At 43.4% G+C, this 22536-nt stretch overlaps 1 protein-coding gene across 1 annotated transcript; it reads right to left on the bottom strand.

Annotated features, from left to right (window-relative positions):
- Nucleotides 1-794: 794 nt before the first annotated feature.
- On the bottom strand, nt 795-5326 carry hmgb1a (high mobility group box 1a). Its single transcript, XM_078545365.1, has 5 exons — nt 5195-5326; nt 3496-3657; nt 2375-2523; nt 1814-1988; nt 795-1412 (listed from the first exon to the last, which is right to left on the bottom strand). Exons 2-5 carry the CDS (start codon nt 3643-3645, stop codon nt 1254-1256), a joined length of 633 nt encoding a protein of 210 aa, XP_078401491.1. The 5' UTR covers nt 3646-3657; nt 5195-5326; the 3' UTR covers nt 795-1253.
- Between the last annotated feature and the right edge of the window lie 17210 nt (nt 5327-22536).

The following is a 22536-nucleotide window of genomic DNA, read 5'->3' as shown; positions in this document are numbered from 1 at the left end:
CACCACATCCTGTGAACAAATAAATGAACGAATGGGATTCGTTATCGTTTGTTGAAACAATTGCCTATGTGAAAAACCTCAAATAGTAAAGTTTCTCCCATTGCAGATGGGGGGAAATTGCTTTGACACATCAATGTAATTCTTTATTAAGGCCTGAAAGTCAGAACTTTAGTAAATTTCTGAAGGTCACTTGGACCCAATGCTCCAAGTGTTTAACTTAAATAAAATATAGTACATTAAATCCTATTTAAAGATTTTAAGGGAATTATGTTCAAGAAATCATTCCCACTTGTTCAAGTAATGCTCTTCAGGTCATCTTCAATGTTTATCTTAAAATATAGCTGTCATGTATTTCAGTGCCTGCTCAGTGCTTTCACTTGTCACCTAAATGTACAAGAATTGATAATGTTGTTGGCTGCACCAAGCCAGAAAGGACAGAGCACAAAAGTTGTTTTTCATATGAACTTTATGGCTAGAGAAATAACATGCCAGTGAGCTACATACCAAGCAGATTTATAACTATCTCTGGTCAGTAACCTGAACTCGATCTGAATTAACAGATCAAAGAAAACATTTCCTAATTTGTCACTTCTCCTATAACATCTTAAAAAAAATGGCAGGTGAAATCAATTCAAGCCTGTTTTCAGTGGTCATTTATCCACCAAATTAACAAGTCAGACTCGGAATCACTTTCAAGGTGCGGCGGAATCAAGAGCTCTGGCAAGCTGCTGAGCCATCACCTAAAAGCAAGAGACATAGCGAATCATCACATTTCCAAATAAAACACAACTGGAGAGCATTAATAAAAAGTTTTATTTCATAAGCATTTCAAAAGGTCAACAAAAACAAAAAGCTGCAATTTTTTAGGCAATTACAGTGTGGCAATCTCAATTTCTAGCACAATGTCACAAGAACCTTACAACAGCTCAAAAGCAAATTAACTTCCCCCTCCCCAAAGCCAGTTGGTGATATATACCAACATGAAATTGCTCTCGCCAAGCCAATTTATTTTCCCCCCCTCACTGTACCGGCCAAAGTTAAGTGTCAAACAAAACACCACTAAGAACGGGCTCATTGGGCCTCCCAAATACACTGTCATAGTGTGTTAACTATACAAAACAAAAATAAACTGTACAGTTTAAAATCAAATTCTCATATACATAGCCTTATATATTTTAAAAAGAAGCAGAGTGTGTACAGGGCAGGGGTAAATGCTCTATTGCTGAGAAATGTTGCTGGAAGAAAGGTAAAATTCAATCATCTTCGTCTTCCTCCTCTTCTTCCTCCTCCTCCTCCTCTTCATCATCCTCATCATCATCCTCTTCCTCCACTACCTTCTTCTTTTCCACTTTGGCAGCTGAAGCCTTCTTAGTAGATTCAGACTTTGTTTTAGCACGATATGCTGCAAGATCCTAGAAGTCAAGAATAAATGTTTTTTTTAGCCCAGATAAACAAGAGTTTGTTAAAGACAACAGTAGATAATTGCCCATTAACTGTATTAGCCAGAATCTATGCAGTTCAGTATTTATGTTGAAAATTTGATTTTATAGTACCCTCTACATCGAGACCTGATATAGTATCACCTGCACTGGCAAGGTGATGGCAAGTTTAATCATTGTCTTGTGCCAAGTTGTATAGTGACCTCAGGAGTTCTTGGTTTTCATTCCAAATATCCATCCAATCAGTACCACTCATCTGTACCCACTATTCCCCCTCTTCCCCAGTCTGCCAATTCAGGACCACATCGGTGGTATACAGGGTATTATGTAGCTAAGACCACGTGTTAATCTAGTATCTTTCAGTCAAACATTACCATTTCATATCTTTCCTTGAGCTTTGCAGCCCTCTTTTCATATGGAATTTTATCATTTGCAGCTGTTGCATTCCAAAGCAGTCCCAGCTTCCTGGCTGTATCCCCAATTGATGACCCAGGATTTTCCTCTTTAATTTTGGGGCGCCAGTCAGAGCAGAACACAAAGAAAGCAGATCTGAAATGAATTGGAGTTAAATAATTATTTGGAAGTAAACTTGCACAAAGCACACAGAAAAAGGTGAAAATCAAAGTACAAGTAAACGTATGAAACATTAAATTTACTTTCTCCCCCCCCCCCATCCGAAAGGGGCAGTAGCAACCTCAATCGCAGCTTTCAGGGGTGTTAGTGCCAGAGTGGCTGTCCCATTTGCCCAAGCAAGTTAGTGCATTGGAGTTCATATAAGCTAGATGCTTATATGGGGGAGCAGCATTATGAAAAATACATGAGTATTCAAACATTGTTTCCAGCACTGCTATCCCAATACACTCATTTTGACCAACTGAATGTTTCTGGCATTTTGTTTTTATTTCAGATTCAGAATATATTTTATGGAAACTTACGGAGGTCTCTTTGGTGCATTAGGGTCCTTCTTTCTCTTTGTCTTCTTGGCGCCTTTTGGTGGCTCATAATTCTTCATTTCTTTCTCCCAACGGATTTTGTCTTCTTTTGCCTTATCTTCAAATTTTAGTTTCTCTTTACTTGTCATGGACTGTAAAAAATTTTTAACTAAAATAACTTTGCAAAAAAAAACTACTCACACTACATAGGATTTCCATGACTGACCAAACAAATACAAATCTGCAGTTACATATTTTGTCAACCAAATAAAATGTCAAGCATTAATATATACCGTTCTTGCCACCACCGACTGGTAGTTTTGCGAAACTCAATCATGCTCACCACGACCCGAGCCTAATCCAGTTCCAGTATACACATTTCCATCTTGTTATTGTAATCAGCCAGGAATTAGTGGAAAGATGACAGATCAAATTCATTGACTATTAAGAAAGCAATACTTATGTTTGGAAAACACAGTTATATCATCAGAGGAAGAAGAAATTGTTTGACAGGTTGGGCTTGTATTCATTGGAGTTTATAAGTTTGAGAGGCGATCTTATTGAAACACAAAATCTTGAAGGGACTTGACAGGGAGGACGCTGAAAAGATTTTTCCCCTTATGAGAGAGACTAGAACTAGGGGGCAGTTTAAAAATAAGGCGTCTCCCATTTTAAGACCAAGATGAGGAGAATTTTTTTCTGAGGATCATGAGCTTGGGGAACTCTATTTCCTCAAGAGCAGTAGAGGCAGGGTCATTGAATATTTTTAAGGCTGATTTAGCTAGGTTCTTGATAAGAGAGTCAGGATATTATTTTAAAATTAAATTGCAAGAGTAGAAAAAGTGGCAATTTCAGACCAGTAAAAAGCAAATTCACGACCAGTACTGAATACATACTGAAGAATTTCCAGAGTAGAGGTGGTGAATATTTTGAATTATTTTTAAAGGAACAAATGGATGCTACATTAAGATTGGGGAAGAAAATACATTGTAGAGTTTCTAGATGTACAATGAAAGATGGGTTAAACAGCCTCCATCAACATTATCTTGGTAAAGAACAGATTGCAGATATTCTGAGGGAATTAACTGTGCAACCCAAGTTACACAGGAATACAAACTACCCACCTTCCATCTTTCTGCACACTTCTTTGAGAATTCGGAAAAGTTGACACTTGCATCAGGATGCTTCTTCTTGTGCTCCTCACGACAAGTTTGGACGAAGAAGGCATAGGAGGACATTTTGCCTCGGGGCTTTTTAGAATCACCTCTTGCCATTTTGGCCTTTTTCTGGAAAAAAAAAAGCGCAAGAGAATTAATTCAGTTCTGTACAATTCTTAATGTCCCACATGTATTCAAGTAGTTCATGAAATCGAGGTATGACACTCCGCGTTGAGGGGTGGGGAGGGAAGCCTTGTAATCGAAAATTTCGTTTATTAGTGTACAGCAGCCTGTACATTTCCCCGTCACTTAAAAATACAAATTTTCAGGGTACAAGTAGTACCACTATTGTTGATATGTCATCTGCGTCCACATCACACATCGGCACCTTAAAACTACCTGCGTCCATGTCGGTATCTATCACCAGAATTATTATTCAGAACACATGTATCATTTTAACCGTGTTTAAAATACTTAAATGAGCAAACTTAAGAGTTCGAATTGCTACCCCATTCGCAAAAAAATGAAAAACCGCGCCCACACATTTTAATGTGGGACTAGAAGGGGGGAAAACAGTGCACAAATTCAGACAGCCAAAATTAAATGCACCGAGTTATGTCATTGTTGCAAATCTGCCCTTAAAACATTAATCCCATCCTTAGCGGAACTTTAAAACCCAAGTAAAAAAAAAGCTCTAATTGCTTTATTCCGAAGAGAAAAAAAGTATTTCCGCAATTTAACAGCTCCGTCTAACATTTCACGTTGTTATACTCCCGAAAGTTACAAAAAAATAAAATAACTTTTGTCTTAGTTTTCTTGATCACTACCGCGCCTTTTGCTTGTCATTGTTTTTCACTGGCGGGGGTGGATAATTTTTTTTTTAAAAAAAAATAAATAAATATATTGAAAATAAAAACAAAAATCTCCGATTTAAAAATATTTTATTCTCCACGTTGAAAGTTAATCCGCCCCAAATATTTCATTCCGTTTAAAATGGTGCGGCTGAAGCGCCCGTAGTCTGGAGCAATGGCTGAGAACAAAAAAAAAAGGTCAAACAACAACGACAATATATTTCTTCTTCCATGTTGAAAAATCCTTCTTCATGAGAGAAAGTCCCCTTCAAATGTCACCAAGCACCGTCTTCGGACCGTTTCCAATCTGCAGACGCCCGTTTTCTGCGTGTTTTTCTCGCCTGTGGTCTTTGCGCTGAGTGGTATATAGTTATAGTGTGGGCTTTGTACATATAGTTTAGTGTTAGAGCTGCGAATGGCCGCTTGCCTCTAACACACACACACAGTACATGGCTCCATCTTGATAGCAGCGTCAGTGTGAAGGGAGAACAGCCCAGCTCGCCTTACAGCCCGCATTTCGCCCCTTCAACTGCCTGCAACCCCGACAAAAAGCGCAGGGTTGGGTAGCCCGGAGCCTGGGCGACCCGATCCCGCTCCCAAACCCGCCTGCGGAGGCACCCGGACGGTGCCAGACACGGTTTGGAAAAGTTGAACTCAACTCGCTCTCGACGCGCTGCTGTTTAATAATGGCTTTCCCTCAGCCGCCGTCAGCCATGTTAAACAGCGCGGCTGAGGGAAAAATTTTTTTAACTTTAATTCTAACGCTCTATCTAACAGCGCGCGTTTGTAAAGTAAAACAAGAGAGTAAGACATGCCCGTTTAGAATATGCCGAATTTTGGCCCCCCTCCGTCCCTAATAGCGAGCCACTGTTGTAGAGTCCTTGCTTCCACTTGCTCCGTACACTAACAATCAGCCTCGCACCGTCTCTCACTGTAATGGCTGTGGAAGCGCTTACTGCCTGCGCACTATCGCCAGCCACTGCCGCACTCCCATTGGCCGCTGCCGAGCCATCCCGCTCCTTGATTGGCCATCATCCTTCCATTGTTCTGACTAGGGCTGCTCTTCCATTGGCCGCCGCGGGGAAAACGACAGCCGAGGGCGAAACAGCGCGCAAATACAAACCCAAATAGAGTGCAAAGATAGGCACTCAGCAACTAGAGAACATAGTCTCTGTGCAGCCTGGATATGCATGTAAGCTGCACTCTGCTGGCCTTATTACAACTGTTACACACCACTGACACTTGGCATGCCACAGTTGCTTGATAACACAGTGGCTTCGTTGACAACAGTCCTTTCATTGAACTTAAAGTGTTGTCTGTGACAGAATTCCATGTATGTACCAAATGATGCCATAATGTAAATGACCGTATTATGCGCTGCATAATGGTATGTATGAAAAGACTATTGCAGCATTGCTTCAACATTAGCAGTTATCCTCAGTTAATTTAACGATTATATGCAAATTATATGCAGTTTTTCGTAAATATCAGATCATTTTTAGTTGTAAACACTCCTGAACATACGAATTATATATACTTGCGACAATGCCCCGTTATATGTTCGGAACGGACATATCAGCCCGTATCAACATTTAAATCATTACATTTTATTTTCTTGGTCAGTAAATCGTATGGATCTGCAGCTAAATTGGCATAATCACATGTTTAATTAATAGTTAACAAACACTTGAGGGTAAAGGTATTTTCATTTTCGATGTGGAAGTGGACATTGTATCTGTGGGTTTAACAGCAATGTTCAAATAGACGCATTATAGGTTTGTTCAAAATTAAAGCATGGAACAGAAAAGGAGAGGGAATTCAACAAAGCTTTTGCATGTTGATAGATCAGTAAAAGTTATATTCATTCAATTTCAATACAGTCGTATTAACCATCTGAATATGGGTTTATCGCAGATAAGGTTAGTGCTTTTGTTATTACTTTGACAATAATGTTTTTGTTACTCAAGCTTATCTGCGCATTCAAACAACTTGCTATGTAAATAAGGCAGCTAGAACTCGCATTCACATAGCACCTTTCATGATCTCGAGGCATCCAAAGAGTTCAATCAGTGAAGTACTTTTAAAGTGTAGTCCAGATTGTGCTCAAGCTCTGAAGTGAAGCTTGAATCCATGACTTGTAACTCAGACCACTGAAATAAGACTGAGAATGTTTAATATCCCAAACAAAAACAGAATTACCTGGAAAAACTCAGCAGGTCTGGCAGCATCGGCGGAGAAGAAAAGAGTTGAGGTTTCGAGTCCTCATGACCCTTCAACAGAACTAAGTAAAAATAGGAGAGGGGTGAAATATAAGCTGGTTTAAGGTGGGGGTGGGGGAGAGAGAAGTTGGGGGGTGGTTGTAGGGACAAGCAAGCAGTGATAGGAGCAGATAATCAAAAGATGTCACAGATAAAGGAACAAAGAGGTGTTGAAGGTGGTGATATTATCTAAGAGAATGTGCTAATTAAGAATGGATGGCAGGACACGCAAGGTACAGCTCTAGTGGGGGTGGGGTGGAAAGACTGACAGGGCATTACAGGTATAGATTTTAAAATAATGGAAATAGGTGGGAAAAGAAAAATCTATATAAATTATTGGAAAAAACAAAAGGGGAGGGGGAAGAAACAGAAAGGGGGTGGGGATGGACGAGGTAGTTCAAGATCTAAAGTTGTTCAATTCAATATTCAGCCCGGAAGGCTGTAAAGTGCCTAGTCGGAAGATGAGGTGCTGTTCCTCCAGTTTGCATTGGGCTTCACTGGAACAATGCAGCAAGCCAAGGACAGACATGTGGGCAAGAGAGCAGGGTGGAGTGTTAAAATGGCAAGCGACACGGAGGTTTGGGTCTTTCTTGCGGACAGACCGCAGGTGTTCTGCAAAGCGGTCGCCCAGTTTACGTTTGGTCTCTCCAATGTAGAGGAGACCGCATTGGGAGCAACGAATGCAGTAGACTAAGTTAGGGGAAATGCAAGTGAAATGCTGCTTCACTTGAAAGGAGTGTTTGGGCCCTTGGACGGTGAGGAGAGAGGAAGTGAAGGGGCAGGTGTTGCATCTTCTGCGTGGGCATGGGGAGGTGCCATAGGTGGGGGTTGAGGAGTAGGGGGTGATGGAGGAGTGGACCAGGGTGTCCCGGAGGGAACGATCCCTACGGAATGCCGCCGGGAGGGTGAAGGGAAGATGTGTTTGGTGGTGGCATCATGCTGGAGTTGGCGGAGATGGCGGAGGATGATCCTTTGAATGTGGAGGCTGGTGGGGTGATAAGTGAGGACAAGGGGGACCCTATCATGTTTCTGGGAAGGAGGAGAAGGCGTGAGGGCGGATGCGCGGGAGATAGGCCGGACACGGTTGAGGGCCCTGTCAACGACCATGGGTGGAAAACCTCGGTTAAGGAAGAAGGAGGACATGTCAGAGGAACTGTTTTTGAAGGTAGCATTATCAGAACAGATGCGACGGAGGCAAAGGAACTGAGAGAATGGGATGGAGTCCTTACAGGAAGCGGGGTGTGAGGAGCTGTAGTCGAGGTAGCTGTGGGAGTCAGTAGGCTTGTAATGGATATTGGTGGACAGTCTATCACCAGAAATTGAGACAGAGAGGTCAAGGAAGGGAAGGGAAGTGTCACAGATGGACCATGTGAAAATGACGGAGGGGTGGAGATTGGAAGCAAAATTAATAAATTTTTCCAGGTCCCGACGAGAGCATGAAGCAGCACCGAAGTAATCATCGATGTACCGGAGATTAATGTTTAATATCCCCTTTTGTTTGTTGTTTTTTTAAAGTCCCTCATTACCTTTAGACGATAGCAAAATGCTGTGGATGCTGGAAATCTGAAATAAAAACAGAACATGCTGGAAAAACTCAGTAGGCCTGGCAGCAACTGTGGAGAGAGAAACAGAATCAACGTTTGGAGTCTGTATGACTCTCCTTCAGATGCTGCTAGACCTGCTGAGTTTTTGCAGCATTTTCTGCTTTTACTTCATTTTCTTTTCATTGATTATAATTTATTTGTGTTTCGACGATGTAATTGGGACCCCAAGCTAATTAAATTGCTGCACCATGGGTTTCCCGAGGGTCAGGGAAAGGAGGCCACTTCTTGGGGGTGTTAAAGGTAGGAGACCCGAAGTGAATAAATATTTAGTGCTCAAAGTCATAGTATTCAAATTGTTCAATTGTTCCTTCTGTGTGTCTGTTGACTCTTTTCTGTTCTGTCTGCTGTTAGTCAAGCCTGGACGTTGTCACAGAGAAACAGAAGCAAAACTGAAGTTTGAAGCTGTAAGCATAAGAGCAGACATTTTAAAAGCAATGTAACTAAAGCTTCTGTTTAGGCATAGAACTGGTGTGTCATCTCTGCAAATCTCTGAGGCATAAAACACAGCAATTGGTGATGAGATGGAGAACAGTTTCAATTTTCTGGCCCCGGCCCCTTACCTTTCTTCATCAGGAGATCCACCCATGCCATGAGATCAAAGGATTTTGGGGTACAAGACCTACTTGCCTGCTACAAAGATGGACAGTCCAAATGTAGTAGTGACCCACAAGAAGGTGATACTAGTACAATTGTCTCAGAGCAGAAAGCCAGTGAATATTCAAGCAACTAACAGAAGACACATCTATGTTTGATACAGTGATAACTGCTGACAAAAAATACTTTGGGCTAAAGTGTAATGTTTGAATGGTATTCATTTCACCAGAGATGCCAGGGAGCCATCACAGTCAGATACCTTCAAAAATGTGCCCAAATTGTGGAGGCGTTCATCAATGCATGATGCCATGTCCAGCTCAAGGGAAAATGTGTTAAAGTGGAATCATTTTGCAAAGGTATGCAAGTCAAAGAAGAAGACTTCATATTCAACATGTGTGGAATCTCTTCCTGGGAGTGAGGTACAGCATGTGCATACCATTCATAGATAGTAAAGCATCAGGTTATTTTAAGGAATGCTCAGAGAGCAGTTGAGCGACAAACTCTACTATTGTTATTTTTCACAACTTTCCCTCAATCCTGTGACAGACACTCTTCAAGCTCAGCATGACTCTATTATTCTGGTTTTGGGAATGATTACAGTTCCAGTGTGCTACAAAAAAGTCACCCAGACAGGTTCACTTTCTACGTAGCCAAAGACAGAATCTTTATGGGATAAACCTTTTCAGTTAGCTTGCCTTCAAACATGAAGACCCCACCAGAGCACATGTTAATGTGATTGATGACACAAACTACACAAAACACTATCCTTCCTTATTTACCAGATTTGAGGAGATTAAAGGGTACTGTCATGATCCTCGCATTGACACATCAATTCCACCAGTTTCACAAAATTTGAGACAGTTGCCATTTGCAGTCTGTGCCAAAGTGCTACAGGAGCTGAAATGGCTTGAAGCAGATGGTATCATTGGGTGAATGGATATCAAATCTAGTCATTGCGTGATGCAAAAATGGCAAACTTAGACTATGCATCAACCTTAAGACGGTCAATAAGGCAATCATTCCAGACGAAAGTATCCACTTCCTTTGATCCAAAAATTATTGGTATAATTTCATGACTCCACAGACTTCATGAATCTCAACATTTGATGAAGCTATCTTCAGATTCCTCTAGGGAAGCAAAGCTGATATGTTACAGCCTTTGTTACTCATGAACGTGTGCTTCAGTACCACAGAATATCCTATGGACTAAGCTCAGCACCCAGCACATTCCAGAAGATAGTTTCTTCAGCTTTGTCAGTCATTGAGGGGACACTCAACCTTTTGATTGTGTCGTTGTCCATGGAAGTGACCAAGCACAACATGATCAGCGATTATCAGCAGTGATCACTTGACTCAAACAATGCAATTTGATGCTTGTTGCACATTCGTGGCATCTGAGATTGACTTTCTAGGGTACAGAGTGAGCCTGCACATGACAATGTCAAAGTCATTCATGTGCTTCTGACCCGTTCTAACATGAAGGAGTGGGCATTTTTCCTCAGTACTATCAACTTTTATCATAAATTTGTTCCCAAGTACACCAAGATCGCAGATCCTTTTGGGGAGCTACTGCACAAAGATGCACAATGGGCATCAGCAGCCTGAGAAACTGGAGTGGATGGGGTCACAGGCAGAGGAGGCTGTAAGCAGCTGCACACTCTTGGACTGTCCTGAAAGGAGGCCCCCAGGTTGTCCGGCTGATGCTCATCTGCCCTGTGGGTGCCCGAGGGCCCCACTCTAACTCTTGCAGCAGATGGTGCACCTGGAGGGAGGTCAAGATGCCTCGTCCCCACGTCGCCTACATCTTCATGGTGCCCATCAGGGTGTGTGGCCATGGAGTGCAGGGCCAAGCGCAAATCTGGCAGGACCTTCTGGACCAAGGTCTCCATGGTGGTCGCCAGCTTTTCCATGGTGACCTCGAGGTGCTCGCATATCAGAGCCACAATATCAGACAGAATGCGGTCAGACTCCTCCACCATTCGCTGTAGTATGCTGAATGACTGCCGAATCCCTGCCTGATGGTCCGCTGCCTGTCGTTGCAGCTCCAGCATTGAGTTGGCGGCTGCTTCCAAAGGCTCATCATCTGACTCACTTTAAGCTGGTGGCTGGTCTCCAGCAGCCCCTGAGTGCCGGAGACCTGGGCTGTCCCTGCCTCTGACTGCTCCGGGGACGTGTCAGTGAGGTGTTCCCCAGAAAGTGAGCCGGAGCCTAATCTACAGCTGCGCCCCACCAACGTGTGTGTCTCTGAGCTGGTGGAGGGTGCGTGTCAGCGCCGTGATGGTTCTTCCAGAGCTTCCTCTTCAGACGTGGTCTCGGAGCTCATACTGGTGCTTGACTGGCATGGGGTTCTCAATCTGCTGGGGCCTTAAATAGAGTTTCAGTTAATGAGCATGAGCTACATAAGACTGCATGTGACTCACTGCGAATGTCAGGATTTGATGAAGTGATGAAGCTGTGATCCGTACTAGGTTGTCGGGAGAAGCCGATCTCCCCTTCCCCACAGGAGTGACCCCTGTTCTCCCCAGCCAGCTTGGCTGCAGCCTTCTCGATCTCACTGAGAGCGATGATGTTGGTTATCCCTCCCCTGGTCTATGCTTTCTCGTGCTTGTTGTGTGCCAGCTTGGCCTTTATGAAGAAGAAAGAAAGGCATGTGATGAGAAGGGAGGGAGCAGAGGTTGGGTGAGATGCATGTCCCCTGTGTGTGGTGAGCCCTCCCCAGAAGGGCCAGAGGATGGAGCGTGAGCAACATGATAGATGGGATGGTGGTAATGTGAAAGTCTCGGTGGGAGAATGAGTGTTGATATGTATCCCCCGCTAATGGTTGCGTGAGATCCCTGAAGAGAGTGGCCATTTGAGTGCATGATGCCTTGATGAGAGTTTGATATTGGAGGGAGATGAAGGATGACTTTCCCTGGAGGGGTGGATGAGATCATTCATCCGCTTCCTGCACTGGATGGCATTTCGGGCGTGGTTGCTGGCATTGCTGACCTGCTCCACAATGGCCTCCCAGGCCAGAGAGGTGAGGCTGCTGCGCTTCCTGCAGCCATCCCTAGGATAGGGCACTTGCCTGTGCGCGTGCCCCCCTCTGATCAAGGCCTCAAGGGCCTGATAAGTGAAGTGGACTGCTGCCTTCTTCTTGAGGTTTTCAGCCTTCTTCTTCTGGCTGCAAAACATCTCTGGTGGGCTGGAGAGAGTGAGGTAGTGTGTTGCACTGGCCTTTAAATACGGCGCCCGGCCCTTCAGACCCACCAGCTAATGGTGGGCAGATGAATCAGCACCCGCCCCACCAGGTGATTCGGACCAATATGCGCCTTCGCATAATTAATGACCTTCCAAGTGCAGAATCGGGCATGTGTTCCCACCATTCCGGCCAGTGGGCTGGGCGCTGCTGAAACCAGCACACTTAGTCTCATTAATGGAAAATTCCGCCCAATGTTACTAAATATATATTTGTCAGGGCTAGTTTAACAATCTGATTGAACTGGAATGCAAATGAGGTGCTTTCTATAATGGTCCGCCACTCCACAGTGCCACTTTTACGTACAGGTATCTGTTAATTCACTCTAAACCCATACTATATTTATTTACAAAATGCAACATTACATATGTCTGCCTCCTCTCTAATCAACATACTGTGTCCCAGCAGTCTTTATTTATACATGTTCAATGCACTTAATCAATCAGTGCCCTTCACCTGTGTATCCTGACCCTTGATAATATAATTAGCATACCATTAACAGATTCCCCTCTTTTCTTTAAATTAAATTTTTATAACACACAATTTCAATTGAAGAAAAGAAAAAAAAAATATTTTCCATATTCTGCATATCATATAAATCAAGACATCCTTCTTCTAGGACATCCAATAATTTTTTGTGCAAGCATTTTTTTTAAAGCAATCCAACAGTTGATGACTTATGTCGACCCTTTTTATCTTGGAAATAAATTTTCTCTCTAACATCTCTTTAATACTCACAAGGTCAATCCTTAACCTTTTCTCAGTCACCCTCTTTGTTGAATGTATATTCTCCCATTCCCCTGAAAATATTTGATAAGTAAAACCCCATATCTATTGCTCCTACTGGAGCCAGTGTTTTTCCAGCTAAGATACTTTTAAGCACCCTTTTTTCCTTAGATTTCCAGGCCAAGGCGCAACATTTTTCATTTTCACCCAACAAGAATATTTTAAATCCATCTGGAAGATCGGCGTGGGAAGGTCACTAAAAAGGGCTAATTCATGGCCTTTGGGTCACCCAAGGCTAGAAAGGCTTGAGTATGCATTCCTGTATTTAATTTCTTTAATTTTTCATTTGCCCTGAAAACATCCTCAATTGTAGTGTGTTTCGTCATAGTACTTAGATCCAATCCATCAAAACTGGCATTGTGTCTTGTCTGAGCACATTGTCTGAGTACTCGGACGGCAACTTTGTGATTTCCTCATTTAGCTGCACATGTGTAGATGTTCCTATCTGATGTACTCCTTAATAACAGTGGGAACTGTCAGAATCTCCATTATACTCACTGCAAGTTCTGGACACATATGATGTCCATTCATATGCCCACAGTATGTGACACTGTAAACCACTGGGAATCAAGCCACTGCAGGAAGAGTGACACCACTTGAAACTGTCCAATAAAGCTTTTTAACTGCTCTGTTTCTTCTTTAGATGCAAAATCATCTTTCTGTGATGACTGTTATGTTCCTTCTGTTGGGTTGCTTTGCTCGCAAACACAGTTGCGCACCTATCTATCGGTGGGTGAGTTGGCAAACAATATACTGTAGACACAGAGACCAATATCAGGTGAAGCACATACTGTTTATTTACACAAGTGACAGAGCACTAACACTATGTGTCTTCTCAACCAGACCCTATTCTAAACTACTGATTAACATTGTAGCCCGCACTACACAGCCATTGGGTAATACGCTCACGTGGCCAATCTGCTTATATTCTCTTAAAGGTTTATTGCACCTCAGATTACCACACCCCTCCCCCTTTACTTGAAAGTATAACTTACAATCTATACAATATATGAACTATTTAGATAAATAAACTATTTACAAATTCCGTCTCCCTGAGACTTCAAATGTGTCGAATGTTGTAGTTCTACGACATCAGGTTGTTTATCCATGGCCTCCCTCTCAGGAGTTGTCTGTCCACTAGGCTCTCCAGTAGGAACCTGGAAGTTTGTCTCTTTGACTTTTCAGGCTCAACGGGTCCTACAGGTACTTCCAAGCCAAGGGGAATTCCGTCTACATGTGGTGTAGACTCCAACGGGAACGCTTGGTGCATCCTTTCTTGTAGATCTGTTTCTCTTTTCCTGAGGTGATCTACGTGTCTTCTAATTATCCGACCTTCAATTGAAATGTATTAGGACAGTGATCCTGTCGCTGCACTAACTTTACCTGGTAGCCATTTGGGCCCATCTCTATAGTTCTTTGCAAAAACTGCATTGAAATGAAGTTTCTTTCACAACTATGGGAATCATGTCCATTTTTCTTGGCCCCCTGACTCCTCTATACCCTTCCCCCTAAATTCGGCCTTATGCAACTCAAACGTGTCCTGAGGCGTATCTTCATCAATAACTCTGTGGGGGCAATACTGGTGGCCATGCGTGGCATATTGGCATATTCCTATAGCTGAGTAGGAAAAGTGATGATCTAGTTGCAAGAGAGTCGCCATCCAGTTTTTCATTCGGGACTTGAAGGTCTGGACTGCCTTCTCGGCTAAATCACTGGATTCAGGGTGGGATGGTGAGGCCTTAAGATGTGTTATGCCATTGAGACTTGTAAATCTTTGGAACTCCCTGCTGGTGAATGCCGTTCCTTTATCAGGCACTGTTATCTCTGATAACCCATGTATCGCCAAACTCTGATACAATCTGTCTATGGTGGCTGCAGATATGGGTGATCTCACCTCATATACATCCATCCACTTCGAGGAAGCATCTATAATCAAGAAGAACATTGTGCGCAAAAAGGGCCCCATGTAAGCAATGTGGAGGTGGACCATGGCCTTCCTGGCCATTCCCAGGGATGCAGTGGGGCAGAAGGGGGCAATTTCTGTACCTGTTGACACTGTATGCAGCTCTTGACCAAGTTTTCAATTTCTGTGTCCATCCCTGGTCACCATAAGTAGCTGCACATCAATATTTTCATTCTAGAGATGCCGGGGTGAGGGCTATGCAATTCGGGCAATAATGGCTGTCTTCCTCTCGGAAGCACAATGACCCTTGCTCCCCACAGCAAGATGTCATTCTGGCAGGTGAGCTCGTATCTCCTATTAAAATAGGGCTTCACTTCATCGGACTTTGGCTTGTTAGACCATCCCTGTAAGACTTGTTCCCTGACATGAGACAAAAGTGGATCGCAGTCTGTCCACTCTCTTATTTTATAGCACGTACTGGTGACAAATCCAGAAAGTTCAATAACATGACAACCTCTTGTGGAATTGGGATGTTCACAGTGCTGTCTTTTAGAGGTAACCGGCTCAGTGCGTCAGCATTGGCAATCTGGCTTCCTGGCCGGTGGATAAGAGTATATTCGTAAGCAGCTAGAATCAGTGCCCACCTTTGGATGCATGCCGAAGCAATTGGGGGTATTACCTTATCTTCCCCAAACAAGCTTAGTAGTGGCTTGTGATCAGATACAATGGTGAAGTGGCAACCATGGATGTATTGGTGGAACTTCTTAACGCCAAACACAATGGATAAGCCTTCTTTCTTTATTTGTGAGTGCCTTCATTCTGCCACACTGAGTGTTCTTGAAACGTAACTAATGGATCGTTCGGAGCCATCCACCATCTGGTGGGAGAGTACTGCCGCTACTCTGTAAGAGGATGCATCACAGGTTAAAATTAATTCTTTCTTTGGGTCAAAAACTCTGAATGTTGATGAATGTAGCAACTGCTTTACTGTCGTAAAAGCCCGTAGTTGTGGAGCTTGCCAAGTCCACCTGTGGTTTTTCTTTAGTAAACTGTATAATGGAGCCAGCAATGTTGACAAATACAGGAGAAAACAGCCATTGTAGTTAATCATTCCCAAGAATGACTTGAGTTCTATGGTGTTTCTCAGTGCTGGTACATCACAAATAGCTCTCACCTGGCCTTCTACTGGGTGAAGGCCCTGCGGGTTGACCCTATGACCCAGGCAAACCACTTCTTTTGCTTAGAAGATACATTTTTCTCTTTTCAAATGTACTCTGGTTTGTGAGGAATGCTTCAACACCTCTCCCAGGTTAGCCAGGTGTTCTTCATCAGTTAGTCCTGTTACTAGGACGTCATCAAGATAAACCACCACATGGGGGTAGACCTGGAGGTAAATTTTCCATAGTCCGTTGGAAAATGGCACAAGTCGGTGAGACTCCGAAGTATATTACCATAACCCCCTATGTGTGTTGATAGTCACAATATCCTGAGAGGGCTTTTCTAGCTCGACTTGCTGGTAAGCATTGCTCATGTCGAGCTTCATATATGCGATTCCCCCTGCCAGCTTGGAGTACAATTCATCAATTTTTGGTATAGGATGCCAGTCAAGTCTGGCCACTTTGTTAACAGTCAACTTGTAGTCCCTGCATATTCGCACACTCTGGTCAGGGTTTAGTACTGGAACTATGGGTGCTGTCCATTTGGAAAATTGTACAGGTTGTAATACTCCCAACGTTTCCAGCCTGTCTAGTTCAACATCAACTTTCTCTCATAATGCATAGGGGACTGGCCTCACCTTCAAGTATCTGGGGGTTGCCCCGGGATCCATGTGGATTTTAGTTGGCAGCCCCTGAATCTTCCTGAGCTCTTCCTTGAACACAGAGGCATATTTCTGTAATAATTCTTGCAGATCATTCATTCTGAGTTGAAAAATCTTGGTCCACTCCAACTTTATTTCCCTAAGCCAGTTGTGACCAAGTGGACTTGGACCCTCCTCTGCTACCACTATCAGGGGTAAATTAACAGACTGCCTGCCTGGTACTGGAACCTTGCATATACTCTTATTCGTATGTCTTCACCAGTAAATGTTTTAATTTAGCATCTGAATTTTCCAGATTTTGCGAGTGGCCTCCTCCATTCAGATATTTGAACTTATGTTCACCTATAACTGTCGTGGCTGCCCCTGTATCCACCTCCATTCGGATGGGTTTCCTGTTGACTTCCACTGTCATGTAGATTGGCTCTATTTTACCCATTTTTAAGTTGTGTAGTGAGTAAATATCTGACTCTGTTTCTTCTGGTTCCTCTATTATGTGGATTTCATGATTTCTACCTTTTTAAAAATTTTGTCTCAATCTATTTTTACAACATCACATAATGTGCTCATTACAATGGCAGCAGAAACACTCGATTCTTTTCAATTGTCATTCCTTTGCAGGATATCTGGTTTCATTACTGCCCTTACTATTGTGGGTTTTCTCTATTAAACCTTTGCTTTTTGCTGGTCTGTTAATGACTGCTGTTTCCCGCCTTTCTGCGATGAAGTGTTTGTGCTGTTTATTAACACAAGTAACAGAGCACAAACACAATGTGTGCTTCTCAAACCAGACCCAATTCTAAACTACTGATTAACATTGTAGCCTGCACTACACAGCCATTCGGTAATACAGTCACATGGTTAATCTGCACACATTCTCTTAAAGGTATATTGCACCTCAGATTAACACAATGACCCAGCACCATTTATCGGGATATGAATAACCCTTTCTAGATATCATTGTTGATTCAAGTTACTCTCCGGCCATTATACTTAACAGCCCCCGAAGCTTGACTTCCAATCTTAAATTCCCCTTTAATCTTATTTATAACAAATTGCTCAAATTCCAGAGAACCTCCCCATGGAAAATCATCAACATGCATCGTAAAGATGCCTGGAAACTTCTCTTTGTGGTATCAGTAGAACATTGTTCGATCTGCTTTCAATTGAAGCCAGCATACTTTCAGCAAGACAAATCTAACCAAGATGTACCATATCCTAAATGCATCATTCAATCCATTAGTATATTTGTTTAATTTCCACAGCTTCCATTCTACTTCACTTGCCTTATAAGGGCTTCTGCTTGTAGTAGTGTTCCTAGGTTGTTCTGTAGTCCTTGTTCTATTGTATAATCTAATCAAGCTGTGGCCTCCATTTGCCCTCCTATATCCTACTGGACTAATGCTACAGGATCTCTCGCTCTCATGATCAGGGGTTCTGTTGCGAGTACATGATTTTCCCTACTGCAGTAGTCACTCCCAAATTCACTATGAGAACCTGCACTGCAGTTTCTAGCTTTCCACTGTTTCACTTCATTTTGCCAGTCCATAGATCTTACCTCTTGACCATCAGCTATGAGATTTAGCCAATGTTTGAACTTGCCATTAGCTTCTCCTGCTCTCCCCACAATAGTCATATCCCTCCATTCACTGGATCCTGTTAGGTACGTCACCTTAGTGCCAGTTCTAGGCCATTGTCCTTTGGACAATGCCTTGTTTTGTGCATTGGTATCATTCTGCTTATTACCACCTGGCCCCTTATCTGCCATATTCTGTTCCTTATCAATGTCAAACATATGAGTATGTGAGGTGCAAGGTGCCTTATCATCCTCTATTAATTGCTCAATTAATCCCAATTAACCATGATGAATGGACCTTAATAGTTTGGCTACCATGTTGGAGAACTACTGTCTTCCCATCACAATCTATTACCTTACCGACACCATTCCACTTGTTCTGACCCTCCCTTTTATAGTATTTTAAATCCCCATGATTAAGTTTATCTCAGACACTCTTTCGTGGTGTCATGAACTCTCCAAATTTTCCCCTTGATGAATGCCCTTCTCCCAGCATTTAAAGTATTCAAGTGTGCAGAAAACATGGAACTAATGGTAGTCCATTCTCAGGCTGGGGGACTGTATCACAACATAGAAAGTATTTTGGGATTCCTCCCATAGACCAATTAGTAAGGACAATAATCCATTTGAACCATTTGAAGTGAGTTCTTTGCATGGACTGCCCATGTCAGGGCAGATGTTAGCTTGCAATTTGGTTGATCAGCTAAGATCTTATGAAGCATTTCATGAATCACCGGGTGATTCCTTTTAGCGAGTCCATCGCTGAAAGGGCTTTCAGCAGCGATGTTCATGACAACCGCGAGGCTGAGTGCTTCGTGGACAACACGTTTTTAGACGTGGTCACCCCACAGCTTACGGAAGTGCAGACAGAGAGGGAATGAATGACTATCAGTCAGAAGAAAGGTGTCAGGCAGGTAGTCAGGAAATCCCCAGGGTGCATCTCGCTCAAAAACCATTTTTCTGTGTTGGAAAACAGTGAGAGTGATGGTTCCTCTGGGGAGTGGAGCCTCTCTCATGGCACTGTGAGTGGCTCAGCTGCACAGGGGGGGAGGAAAAAGAGGGGAAGAGCAATAGTGGTAGGAGACTCGAAGTAAGGGGAACACACAGGTGTTTCTGCAGCCGTAGATGTGACACCAGGATGGTATGTTGCCTCCCTGGTGCCAGGGTCAAGGATGTCATTGAACGGCTGCAGAGCATTCTAAAGGGGGAGGGCAAACAGGCAGAGATTGTGGTACATATTGGTGCCAACGAAATAGGTAGAAAGAGCGATGAGGTCCTGCAAGCAGAATTAAGGGAGCTAGGAAGCAGATTAAAAACCAAGACCTCAAAGGTAGTAATCTCTGGATTACTTCCGGTGCCACGCGCTAGTGAGTATAGAAAAAGAAGGTTAGTCCAGATGAATGCATGGCTGGAGAGATGGTGCAGGAGGGAGGGCTTTAGATTTCTGGGACATTGGGACCGTTTCCGGGGCGGTGGGGCCTATACAAGGCGGACGGGTTGTGCCTGAACCGGAATGGGACCAACATCCTTGCGGGGAGGTTTGCTAGTGCTGTTGGGGAGGGTTTTAACTAACTTGGCAGGGGGATGGGATCCTGAGAGGAGGTTCAGCAGGGGAAGATGCAAAGCCAAGATTAGAAGAGAGAGCAAATGAGTCTGGAAGGTTAAGAAATTATAGGCCAGTTAAGGCACAAGGGAGTATGGCTAGGTTGGATGGTATTTATATTAATGCAAGGAGTCTGACGAATAAGGCAGATGAGTTGAGGGCACAACACATGGAAGTATGATGTCATTGCTGTCACAGAGACATGGTTGAGAGAGGGGCAGGATTGGCAGCTCAATATTCTAGGATATAGGGTCTTCAGGTGAGACAGGGAAGGATGTAAAAGAGGAGTGGGTATCGCTATATTGATCAAGGAATCAATTACAGCAGTAAGGAGGGATGACACCTTAGAAGACTCCTCAAATGAAGCCATATGGGTAGAACTTAAAAGCAAAAAAGGAGCAATCACATTGCTGGGAGTGTACTATAGGCCCCCAAACAGTCAGAGAGCAATAGAAGAGCAGGTATGTAGGCAAATTTCAGAGGAGTGTTAAAAATAATAATGTAGTAATAGTGGGGGATTTCAAATTCCCCACCATTGATTGGGTTAGTCATAGCGTGATAGGCTTAGAGGGAACGGAATTCTTAAAATGCATCCAGGAGAGCTTCTTAAGCCAACATGTAGAAGGTCCTACAAGAGAGAGGGCGATCCTAGACTTAATTTTAGGGAATGAAGCCAGGCAAGTGGTAGAGGTATCAGTGGGAGAGCATTTTGCAGATAGTGATCATAACTCCTTTAGATTCAAGGTTGTTATGGAAAAGGACAAGGATGGGCCAGAAATCAGAGTTCTAAATTGGGGGAAGGCTGATTTTAATAAGGTCAGATATGATTTGGCCAGAGTGGACTGGGAGCAGCTACTTTTAGGTAAATCTGCGTCAGAGCAGTGGGACTCATTCAAGAAGGAAATAGGGAGAGTACAGGGCCAACATATTCCAGTAAAGATAAAGGGTGGGTCCAAGAAACCCAGGGAACTCTGGATGTCAAGGAATATACAGGATTGGATAAAGAGAATAAGGGAGGCTTATGGCAGATACCGAGGGCTCAAAATGGCAGAAGCCCTAGAGGAGTATTGAATGTGTAGGGGGGAAATTAAAAATGAAATTAGGAGAGCAAATAGGGGGCACGAAGAAACATTGACAGGTAAAATAAAGGAAAATCTGATGTTATTTTACAAGTACATTAAGGGTAAGAGGATAACTAGGGAAAGAATAGGGCCCATTAAGGACCATAGTATTAATTTGTGTTTGGAGCCAGAAGACGTAGGTAGGGTTCTAAATGAATACTTTGTGTCGGTGTTCACAAGTGAGGGAGACAAAGTGGGTATGGAAATCAGGCAGAAGGACTGTGATATAATTAAAGACATTAGCATTGAAAGGGAGGAGGTTCTAAGCGGTCTGGCAGGCTTAAAACTAGATACCTCTCCAGGCCCAGATGAAATGTATCCCAGGCTGTTGAGTGAGGCAAGGGAGGAGATAGCAGGGGCACTGGCAATAATTTTCAATACCACTGTGGCCACAGGAGAGGTGCCAGAGGACTGGAGAACAGCCAGTGTGGTACCGTTATTCAAGAAGGGAGGAAGGGATAAACCAGGGAACTACAGGCCAGTCAGTCTAACTTCAGTGGTGGGGAATCTATTGGAAGCAATTCTGAGGGACAGAATTAATCTACATTTGGAGAGGCAGGAATTAATCAAGGACAGTCAGCATGGTTTTGTTAAGGGGAGGTCATGTCTGACCAATTTGATTGAATTTTTCGAAGAGGTGACCAGGTGTGTAGATGAGGGCAATGCGTTTTACGTAGTCTACTTGGACTTCAGCAAGGCTTTTGATAAGGTCCCGCATGGGAGACTGATAACGAAGGTATAGAGCCCATGGGATCCAAGGCAATTTGGCAAATTGGATCCAGATTTGGCTGAGTGGCAGGAAGCAGAGGGTGATGGTTGAGGGGTGTTTTTGTGACTGGATGCCTGTGTCCAGTGGGGTTCTACAGGGATCGGTGTTGGGTCCCTTGCTGTTTGTGGTATATATAAACGATTTAGACTTGAATGTAGGAGGATTGATCAGTAAGTTCGCGGATGACACGAAAATTGGTGGGGTGGTAAACAGTAAGGAGGATAGCCTTAGATTACAGGAGGATATAGACAGGCTGGTCAGATGGGCTGATCAGTGGCAAATGGAATTTAATCTGGATAAATGTGAGGTGATGCACTTGGGCAGGACAAACAAGGCACGGGAATACACGATGAATGGTAGGACCCTGGGAAGTACCAAGGATCAGAGGGACCTTGGTGTGCATGTCCACCAGTCCCTTAAGGTAGTGGGACAGGTAGATAAGGTGATTAAGAAGGCAGATGGGATACTTGCCTTTATTAACCGAGGCATAGAATGCAAGAGCAGGGAGGTTATGCTGGAACTGTATAAAATGCTGATTAGGCCACAGCTAGAGTATTGCGTGCAGTTCTGGAATCCGCATTATAGGAAGGATGTGATTGCACTAGAGAGAGTGCAGGGGAGATTTACCAGGATGTTGCCTGGGCTGGAGAATTTTAGTTATGATGAGAGATTGGATAGACTGGGGTTATTTTCCCTGGAGCAGAGGAGATTGAGGGGGTACATGATTGAAGTGTATATAATTATGAGGGGCATAGATAGGGTAGACAGGAAGGAACTTTTCCCCTTGGTGGAGGGATCAATAACCAGGAAGCATAGATTTAAAGTTAGGGGCAGGAGGTTTAGAGGGGATGTGAGGATGTTTTTCACCCGGAGGGTGGTGGGAATCTGG

The sequence above is a fragment of the Cetorhinus maximus genome, chromosome 7, assembly GCF_964194155.1.
Source record: "Cetorhinus maximus chromosome 7, sCetMax3.hap1.1, whole genome shotgun sequence".
Lineage (NCBI taxonomy): Eukaryota > Metazoa > Chordata > Chondrichthyes > Lamniformes > Cetorhinidae > Cetorhinus > Cetorhinus maximus.
This window is presented reverse-complemented; position numbering and strand designations above follow the sequence as displayed.

Bases quoted from the DNA above. Each gene is read 5' to 3' on its own strand.
- hmgb1a (XM_078545365.1), bottom strand. From the start codon at position 3,645: ATGGCAAGAGGTGATTCTAAAAAGCCCCGAGGCAAAATGTCCTCCTAT. The intron at 2,524-3,495 runs GTGGGTAGTTTG...AATTTTTTACAG, and splicing joins AGTGTGCAGAAAGATGGAAG to TCCATGACAAGTAAAGAGAA. The intron at 1,989-2,374 runs GTAAGTTTCCAT...AATTCATTTCAG, and splicing joins AATGCACCAAAGAGACCTCC to ATCTGCTTTCTTTGTGTTCT.